Source organism: Panthera tigris, chromosome C1, assembly GCF_018350195.1.
Source record: "Panthera tigris isolate Pti1 chromosome C1, P.tigris_Pti1_mat1.1, whole genome shotgun sequence".
Lineage (NCBI taxonomy): Eukaryota > Metazoa > Chordata > Mammalia > Carnivora > Felidae > Panthera > Panthera tigris.
In genome coordinates, this window is record NC_056667.1 from 105,427,399 (window position 1) to 105,437,470 (window position 10,072).

General features: G+C 51.2%; 1 protein-coding gene across 1 annotated transcript; it reads left to right on the top strand.

Moving 5' to 3' along the window:
* Positions 1-1,235: 1,235 nt before the first annotated feature.
* On the top strand, positions 1,236-8,142 carry RIIAD1 (regulatory subunit of type II PKA R-subunit domain containing 1). The gene is made up of 5 exons (XM_042994130.1): positions 1,236-1,342; positions 1,839-1,915; positions 5,855-5,901; positions 7,274-7,401; positions 8,012-8,142. Exons 1-4 carry the CDS (start codon positions 1,259-1,261, stop codon positions 7,342-7,344), a joined length of 279 nt encoding a protein of 92 aa, XP_042850064.1. The 5' UTR covers positions 1,236-1,258; the 3' UTR covers positions 7,345-7,401; positions 8,012-8,142.
* Positions 8,143-10,072: the final 1,930 nt, after the last annotated feature.

The window sequence follows — 10,072 nt, forward strand, 5'->3', positions numbered from 1 at the left end:
TGGTGACCATATCGGGTGATGCAGCTTAAGGGTTTCCCTCACTAGCTTCTCTTGGGGGTGCAGGGGCAGGAAGAGACCGGTCTTGGCCAACAAGAACCACCACCTCTGATTAACCTCTGCTCCTGCTTGAAAAAAATCACTTGTGACAGATGGCAGCTTATCTACTTCTCTGTTAACTCTTTCTCCTAAAAACCAGACAAACAACCACAATGATTGCTAACCTGAATGAGATTCCTGGGAAGAGGCCTGTAGCTCACTACCTAATCTACCTTCAGTGATTTTTCCCTGGCTTGGGAACTGCCAACATTTTCACTTCTTCTCCTCCATCTTTGCTGAGAAGGATAGAGGCAGACCACAGAAAGACCCCCTCAGAGCCATGGCCCAATGGTGGGCTTGTTTCTCCTTGGGCAGTGGTTCCCAAATCTGAAAGACCAGCCTTCCTTCTGAGCTCTTTTCCCTGTTCTCCAGAAGGCCTTTCCTGGGCATGATCTCTGGGTGTGCAAAAACCAGCATGGTGTGTGTTGACAAGGCTCCTGCCCTTTCCAGGCCTATTTCCAGCTCTCTGGCTTTAGGTTTCACTTTCTTTTCTTAATTAGACACTAGAAGAACCCACCTTGAAGACCAACTGCCTTTCCCCTCCTCTGTTCAACTGGGAGTGGGAGGGATAATTTAGAATTTAGGAGGAGCACGTTGTCTCCACAAGAAAGTCAGTCCAAGAGGGGAAACATCTGGCAAGAGCCCCCCCCCACCCCGTCCTTTCCAGTGTCTCTGGCGTGAGAAGGTTCCTTCCTTTGCAGAACTCCGTTCACTCCATCCTTTGGGATGCTTTCAGGCTGCTAAGTGTCAAGTGTCTACAGGACTGATGGAGGGGTTCAGCGGAAGGGGAAGAAGCTTGAATCCTCTCTCCCTACTATTAGGTTTCAACAGTTGCCAAACAAGGGAGAGGGTTAGGAGCCAGATTCTGGGAGACTGCTAATTTAGGAATCCCTTTTCCAGTTTTCCTCTAGAGCCTAGAAAAAACACTATGTGAGGCTGGGTGGGGTCCAGAAGGGCCCATTCCATATACAACCACGACGGGAAATGAGCCCCCACTCTGGGGAAGCAGATCTCGCGGACAGCAGCCCGAAGTTACTCCTCGGCCTCAGAGCGGCCCCCGCACTACTTGCCCCAACCCCGCCCCGCGCGCCGGAGAGAGCCGGATTTGGGGGGGCGGGGCCTCTTCGGCCGCGTGGCCCGTCGCCTTGACGACCCGGACAAGATGGCGACGCTGCAGGGCGGGCTTCTGGGGCCGGACCCCGGGGCGCTGAGCCCCGCGCAGCAGGAGCAGCTAAGCCAATTCAAAGTGGGTGCGCCCCCCACTCCCGCCTCCGTCAAAGGGCGGCTCCCCCGGGACGGGGGGCCGCAGACGGGGGGAAGTCCGGGAGGAGGAGCGCGAGGGCCGGTTCCCGGGTAAAGGGGCGGACGGCTGGGGGGCCCCCGGCGGACCCCTGGGCTCGGGGGCCCTAAACCGAGCCCGACAGGCGCCTGCAGGAAGAACTACAGCGGGCATTTAGACGGGGAAGTGGATCGAAGTTATTACCGGAGACAGTACCTTCGATCCAGACAAGAACTTCCGGGCGGTGGAGACCCGTCCTTAGTAATGGCCCCTGAGCCCGAGCAGGCGGCGGCGTGGGGGTGTTGATCTGTAAGAAAGCAGGCGGCTTGAAATGTCACACATCCCGGGGAGAGACCCAGGTCAGAGGCTCATCTTGTTTCCCCAAGGCCTCACCCCCCGCAGGTCTTGAACCCTGAAATCTGGCTCCTCATGGAGCGTGACCTTTTTGCTCTCGTCCCCCCAGATTCAGACTCGGATTGCTAACGAAAAATACCTAAGGACGCACAAAGAAGTGGAGTTGCTCATAAGTGGTTTCTTCAGGTAGGTGGTTTTCCCAGCCGGCCACAACTAGTGGGAAATATGACCAGATCTTGGCTGCGGAGACATGAGTGTGACTGACCGCTTCTTTCTTTAAACACTCCTTATTGCTGCCTTTAGGGTCAGAAAGGTATTTTGTGTGTGTGTGTGTGTGTGTGTGTGTGTGTGTGTGTGTGTACACATATAAATATATTTTAAAGGTTGAGAATATTTTATTTTTTATTAAAAGTTTTTTTTTTTAATGTTTATTTTTGAGAGAGACAGAGCATGAGCGGGAGGGACAGAGAGAGGGAGACACAGAATCTGAAGCAGGTTCCAGGCTCTGACCTGTCAGCACAGAGCCCTTTGCCTGGGGCTCGAACTCATGAACCATGAGATCACGACCTGAGCCAAAGCTGGATGCTTAACTGGCTGAGCCACCCAGGCACCTCAAAAGTTAGAGAATATTTTAAAATTGAGTTTTTTCTAACTCTGGGATTTGTGGCACCCAGAGTGTTCTTAAGTTATCTCTAGAGGTTTTCTTCAGTTATCTCTCAATTCTCAAAAATATGAATATTCAGTCATTTTAGCTGTAAGGGTAAGTATGTATCTTCTGACACTTGGAAGAGGTAATTTGGCATTGAGAAACTCAACAGGCAGCCATTGGGTGTAGGACACTATTTTGTTATTTTTGACACTCCTTTTTGTCTTTCCTGGATCTTACCGTTTGTTCTTCATATCCTAGTCATTTCTCCAATGGCAGCAGATTCTCACAGGGCAGATAGGAGATGGAGAAAAGGAAAATAGAAACTTCTCTGTGAAGGTTGGTTTATTTGGGCCAGGCATAAGGCTTGGGCAAAAAATAGTTTAGGGGTCTTTTGTCAATGTCAGTCCTGGGGAACAGGCCATCACTTTTGCACTTTTTCTTTTTCTTTTTTTTTAAAGTTTAATCATTAGAGTGTGTGTACCCGCATAAGAGGAGGTGGGGGTGGGGTACAGACAGTGAGGGAGAGAGAGAGAATCCCAAGCAGGCTTCGTGCTGTCAATGCAGAGCCCCGCGTGGGGCTCGATCACGAACCGTGAGATCACGACCTGAGCCGAGATTAAGAGTTGTGTGCTTAACCCACGGAGCTGCCCAGGCGCCCCTTTGTACTTTTTCTTCTAAAGGGAAGTAAAGGTTGACATCATTCATATCCAGGAAGCTTGCAGTCCACATTAGGAATGACTCCAGCAGGGAGGTTAGGGAGAGATGTTAAAAGCCTGAATTAAATCATTTGCATTGTTCACAAACACAAGGTGGTGAATGAAAAGGGTGGTGTTTTAGTCACATGTCAGGGATGGCCCAACTTCTCTGTCCAGGAAGTTTCTAGGAAGAACTGGGTGTCTGCCTGGCTGCTTCAAGAATAGCCCCTTCTCTTCCTTATTATTCCTACCTTCCAGGCCAGGGAAGCCGCCAGGATTTTCCCTTTGCTGATCTTGAAGCTACCTACAGGAAATTCTCCTGGCCCCTTTTAGGCCTTTCTCTTTCTGAGGTGGAGGTGGGGGGAGGAGAGGAAGTGTACTGGATACTTCAGATGGTTGTCCCCTTGGGAAAAGAGGAAGGGAGAGGAAGGGATGGAATTCTGGACAGCATACCTGCCCTCACCTGTTCTTCAGGTCTCTGTTCTAGACTCACTCTAACCCATGAGAAGCTCCAAAGTGTTTTTGTTGGGAAGCAAGCTCTCCACTTGGGTTTTCCAGATCCTAATGATTTATGGTCATTCAGTCACAGTTTTCCAGGGTATACTTGTACACACTGTATGGAACTCTTAATATCTTGAATTTTGGACCTGAAAAATGGGAAGAGTAGGGAAATTGTAGAAAGGCATTATTAAATATTTTAGTATATAGCTAGGCAGATGAATCTTCCCAAAGTTTAGAAGTGATAGTGTCATTCCTTGGCTGGAAAAATCTTCAGTGACTCTACAGTATTGCCCCCTCTGCCTTTTTTTTTTTTTAACATTCTGTTGAAATGTAATAAAAAGTAGCATACCCTAACCTGGGTGAACTTTCACAAGATGTAGAATATACATGGTACTAGGGTCCAGATCAAGAAATAGAACCTGACTAGCCCCTCAGACCCTTCCAAGGGGCCCTTGGCCCCTTCCAAGCACAACCCCCCCCAAAATGTAGCCAGGATCCTGGCTTGTCTTAGCACAGATTTGTTTTGCCTTTTTTGCACTTTAGTAAGTGGAATTCTACAGTTCATGCTCTTTTGTGACAGTTGCTCAATGGTATCTCCTAGATCCGCGCCCCCCCACCCCCCATTCTCATGCCGGGTATGTTCCACTTTGGGACTAGTCTGTTATTCACCCACCCCCTTGCCTCCTGAACTGAGTGTAATCGTCTCTCCCTGGCCTTCCAGCTCTCCATAATACAGCCCCTTTGCTTTCCCCTGCTCTGTGTGCCTGCCCCCCAACCCAGCCAGACGGAACCTCATCATTCCACTGACCCCATTGACATTGTCGAGGGTGCTGACACTCCAAGTGCTCTTCTGACCCTGGGGTTTCAAAGGTGGACAGGACCCAGTCCCTACCCTGAGGAGTTCACCATCCACAAAACACGGGCTGTTTCCTTTCATGTCTGGGCCTTTGCTGCCCCCCTTGGTGTGGGATGCCCTTGTCCTGTCTACTGAAATCTCACATGCACCTCAAGGGGTGCCAGCTGCTCTGTGAAGATTCCCCCCGCCGCTCTCAGTAACTTTCTCCCTGTCTGCAGCACACTGTTAACACCCTCTTATAGCCCTTCCTGGAGGTTGCTTGGCCTTTTGGACATTTGAGAACTTACCCCTTCTCGGGGCGCCTGGGTGGCTCAGTCGGTTAGGCATCCGACTGTGGCTCAGGTCATGATCTCGCGGTCCATGAGTTCAAGCCCCGCGTCAGGCTCTGTGCTGACAGCTCAGAGCCTGGAGCCTGTTTCAGATTCTGTGTCTCCCTCTCTCTCTGACCCTCCCCCGTTCGTGCTGTCTCTCCCTGTCTCAAAAATAAATAAACGTTAAAAAAAAAAAAAGAACTTACTCCTTCTCTTTTACTTGACTAATTTCTTTGAGGAGGTGCTGTATTTTATCTTAAAAAAAAAAAAATCATTCCCTCGTATCCAGTATAGTCACTTAAACAAAATCTGTGCTCAGTAATTCTCAAATGGAATTCAAGGAGGAGGGAGGCCAAATTCTTAAAGCTTGGGAGGCAGGGCTTTCTGGGTGGGGAGGCCTTCCAGGCTGGTGGGCAAGGGCATCCGTGGCCGACGGGATGTGATGTAGAGAGCACTGACCTTGGCACCACAAGACCTGGGCCCTTGGCCCTGTATTTACTCACTTTATGAACTTGGGCAAATGATTAACCTTTTGAAGGTTTGATTTCTTTCATATGTAAAATGGAGTGGGCTCATTGCTGTTTCCCAGGGTTGTAAAGTGAGATAACATTTGTGAACATTCTTTATGAACCATAAAACTCTGTGAGGGACCAGGCCCCACCGGCAGCTCAAGTTCATCTTCTAGGCTTTGTTGATGGTATTGTCCCCTGGCCCCTGTGGGAATCCATGGTTGAACGTGGTCCTCGGGCTGTGGGGTTGTGTATCTGTGCCTCGAGGACTAGGCAGTGGGCCTTCACCGCCCGCCCGTGGCTTGGCCTCCGGTTATGTGAAAATGTTTGTTGAATGAATGACAAGCCTCGCTGGGCTGTGGCGCAGCTGTCCTGGGGGGGGCAAGCAATGCTCGGGCTTAGTGCCATCTGGAACACTTTGCCCCCTGCCTCTGAGCAGGACCCAAAGGACAGTCACCAGTGGGAGGGTCTTTGTCGGGAGCCCTCCAGCTGACTGACCCCTGGGCGGGTCCATTCCCTGAAAGTGCGGGACCCACAGCCCAGCCCGAGCATGGCCTACCTTCAAGCCAGCTTTACTCCTGCCCTTATCCCTCATGTTTTCCAGAGAAATGTTTTTGAAAAGACCGGACGACATCCAAGAATTTGCTGCAGGTAAGGCAGCGTCGGTTTTGGTGTCTGAGAAACCAGCACGTTTGTATTATCGCAGATTTGGACTCCGGACGAGCCCACGATTCTCCCTGGGAGTCTGGGTACTTATTCACCTGATGTCCCCCCAGGGAGCTTTGTTCAGAAGGCCCTTTCTTCCACTGCCACTTCCTCAAAATGAGGACAGATCAGAAAGGAGGCGGAGCTTCCTCCTGGTGAGAACCATGAAGAATTTTGAGATTCCCAGAGGAACATACTGGCAGCTCTTTTTTTTTTTAAATGTTTATTTTTGAGAAAGACACACACACACACACACACACACACACACACACACACACACACAGACACACACACACACACCCCGAGCATGAGCAGGGGAGGGGCAGAAAGAGAGGGAGACACAGAATCCGAAGCAGGTTCCAGGCTCTGAGCTGTCAGCAGGGAGCCTGACATGGGGCTTAACGAAGCCTTAACCTGTATTTAAGCGGAAGCTTAATGGACTGAGCATACTCGCAGCTCTTTCCCCGCCCCAGGAATCCTAAAGCAGGGTTCTCCCCCCTGGCTACGCATTAGAATCACCTGGGGAGCTTTTAAGAAATGCCTTCTAAGAAATGCTGATGCCTAGGCATACTCCCTGAGGTGATTATTTAATTAGCCCGGGGTTGGGGCCCAGCCCCGCAGTTGTAAAGGCTCCCCAGGTTATCCTAATGGGCTCCACTACCTCCTACTCCCCAGCCGCTGGCTTAAGGTCAAAGGTATTTAGAAGGAAGGGCTGGGTTGGACGCTTTCTTGGGTCCTGTTAGCCCAGGGAGTGGTTTTGGCCTCGCACCATTTCTGAGTGAGTCTAGTGCGTCTTTGCTGCCACAGCAGATGCCGCCTCTGATTCACATCATGCCGGGTGTATGAAAACCCTCCTCTGGCGTCATCGTGTGAGAGCCTGGCTCTCTTCGGAGAGGATATTCTCAGAGAGGAGAGGGCGTGATGTCTCCTAGACGAGCTGGCAAGCTAAGCTGAGGCAAGAATAACACTTGGCATTTGTTTGGGCCCCAGGATGGGCCGGGAGCAGAAAACCCCGAGATCCCTTAGCCCTCTGATGGCTCCCTGTGTTTCAGCACACCGACAGGCTGCCGGGCAGCAGGTAATGGACCGGAGCCATCCTGTGTAAGTCCTTCCTGGGAAGGCCTGAGCTGGCAGGCTCGGGCGGGGACAGCGACCTCCGGATCTGCTGTGACCTCTCCCTGTACCTCGGAAAGCTGGGCTGCCGGGAACAGCCCTACTGAGGCCGAGCCATGCTGGCTTTTGAGCCGAGTAAGCCGTCTCCCTCCCTGCCTTTTCCCCTTGGGTTTAGATAATTTTCTCTTTTCGATTCTTATCCCAGAGTATTTCACGGATCCAAGACTTCCCAACAAGATTCACATGCAGCTAATTAAGGAGAAGAAAGCAGCTTAATTAGCAGAATCTTGATGCTCAGCTGCTGAGAGAGACCAGCAAGAACACAGCCTCAGGGTGGGTGTTAACCTCACTTACAGACAGAGGCTTCTTTACTCCTGTCAAAATAAGCACCGTGTTCCCATGTTCTCTGCCGGGTGGGAAGGAAACCAAAGGGAGAAGCTGCAGAGAAGTTTCATACAGTGTTTAGTTTTCTTGACACTATTTTGGGGAATTAGGGACTGTGAAGAGCGGCCCAGGGTTTGTCTGGCATGTCCATGGCAGGAAGAGACATCTGTCTTCTGAGCCTAGTGAAATGCAGGCGTGTGGGAGTGAAGGGAGTGAAGAGAGCCAGGGAAATGGGGGGGTAGGGCCCGCTCTGCCCGCACTCTGCTGTGGGACTGCAGGGCCCCGAGCGCTCCCATAGTGCCCTTTTCTTTAAGCCCCTGGTGCGGGGCTTCCCATTGCTTCTGGAAGGGGCAGGAGCAGTTTCCCTCCTTGCATCTTGGGCTGGGGGCTTTCCTGCTTGGTGGAGGGGGGACATCTTTATACCAGGCTCTGCCATGAGGGCCATCTCACATTTTTCAGGCAGGATGATTTCTGAAGTGATTTTGTGGGCTGGGATTGTTTGGTGTGAGGTGGGACAGGGCCACGTTCCTGATTTAACAGCACCGTTTGTGTTTTGCAGGACTGCCTGGAAGCAGGAGAGCCCTGGTGCCATCAGTGTAGGTTTCCAGGCCGCCTCGGGCCTGGTCTGCTGTTACAAAGGCTTGCAAAGCTACTCATTAAAAACAGATGTTTCCGCTGTATTTCACTCCAGAGGAGGAAGTCCTTCTGTGTGGGGGTAGCTCTGCTCCCACTCTGACCCACTAGGCCAGCCCGCCTCTTGCTCCCAGGGCCAGGGCTGGACAGAACAGGGATGGGGACCCTGTGGAGACTGCAACTGATTGGGGTGGAAACAAGCTGAGCCCACGCTTCAGTGGGGCTCTTTGAGGTTTTTTCCTTCATCTTCCCTCCTGGGTTACTGTACAGAGTGTGCGGGCGATGACGAACCTCTTTAGCAGTGACACCAGAACCCGCTGGAAGGACAGTGAGAAAACGAGATGGGACCGAGAAAGCCTATTTAAGGTAATGTGTCTTGTGAAATATGACTAACAGGTGACTCAAGAGGTGGTGGAATTTGTTCTTGAGGATTTTTAGCAACAAGCCACCCGTCCATTTGGTTTTCAGCTAACAGGCAGGGGAGTGGGCCAGTTGGCCTTGAGGGGTCCTTTCCAGGCCCAGAAGGCATAGACGTTTCCTGTGTTTATGCCCCACCTCTCTGACCTCCACATCCCACTGTTTGAAGGACCTCTCACCTGTGTGTCTTGTGTCCACATCACCATAGCAACAGGCACAGCCACAAGCAGTCTCGTCCATCTTGTTCCCAGCTGCCAGCACCTGCCATAGTAGAAGAGCATCTCAAGAACTATTAAAACTATGCATGATAAGCTATAGAACAGGAACCTGAGGAGTTATTTGGGTACTTTCAGAATCACACTTCAGCAGCTGTGGCTCCAACAGTGAGGTGTCCCTGTTTAGAAAATCTGAACGAAGTCTTCAGCAGAAAACACACATGTGCTGAGGACCTCTGATGTGAAGTGTTAAATTAGACACTCTTGGAAACTTTCCTGGGAGGAGAGGCCTGCAACAAGGTGGAGAGAGAACGAGGTGTTTTTCAGATGCTTGAGTGTATGATGCGATCCTGCGAGGGTACAGTGGCTCATTCCTGGGGGGTTTCCTGGCAGGAAGAAGAAATGCATTTAAAAAAAAATTTTTTTTTTTTAACGTTTATTTATTTTTGAGACAGAGACAAAGCACGAACAGGTGAGGGTCAGAGAGAGGGAGACACAGAATCTGAAACAGGCTCCAGGCTCGGAGCTGTCAGCACAGAGCCCGACGCGGGGCTCGAACTCACGGACCGCGAGATCATGACCTGGGCCGAAGTCGGCCACTTAACCGACTGAGCCACCCAGGCGCCCCAAGAAATGCATTTTGATTAGCATGTATTTGCGAGCCAAGGAAAGCATGCATTTGGCACGTGGTCACAGTGCACCTGCTCTGTGGGACACAGTCTGCCAGGTCCACCAGGTGTGGTGGGGAGGCCATCCTGCCACGTGCTGGCTTAAAGTCTGGGAGGAGATGTGCAGGTTTTCTCCCCAAACCTTAACCGTTTGGATCTCTCGCCTTTTAGACTGAAAGCTCCATCAGAGCAGGGACCAAATCTATAAACCGGACTTGTTCAGTGCTGAGTTTCTGACTTCTGCCCCAGTGTCTGGCACACAGCTAGTGCTCAGTGACCATCTGTGGAAAGAATGAATGCTTGCATAACTGAGTGAGCAGTCGTGTTATATCAGCCACTATAAAGGCTAGAATGTAGGGCCCCTTGGTGGCTCAGTCGTTTGAGCGTCCAACTGTTGATTTTGGCTCAGGTCATGATCCCAGGGTGGTGGGATTAAGCCCTGCATTGGGCTCTGATGAGCGTGGAGCCTGCTTGGGACTCTCGTGCTCTCTGTCCCTCTCCCCCACTCATTCACTCTCTCTCTCTTTCTCTAAACAACACCACAAACACAGACTGTAAAGTTAGACACTGGTGACAGAAGTAGGTACATATAAAGGAGGAGGGAAGAGAATACCTTGTCAGTCTGCAGGAGTGAGGGAAGCCTCAGGGGAACTGACATGTGCTAGGTGGGAAGGGATTTGCCAGGGA

Bases quoted from the DNA above. Each gene is read 5' to 3' on its own strand.
- RIIAD1 (XM_042994130.1), top strand. From the start codon at position 1,259: ATGGCGACGCTGCAGGGCGGGCTTCTGGGGCCGGACCCCGGGGCGCTG. The intron at 1,343-1,838 runs GTGGGTGCGCCC...TCGTCCCCCCAG, and splicing joins AGCAGCTAAGCCAATTCAAA to ATTCAGACTCGGATTGCTAA. The intron at 5,902-7,273 runs GTAAGGCAGCGT...TTCTTATCCCAG, and splicing joins CATCCAAGAATTTGCTGCAG to AGTATTTCACGGATCCAAGA.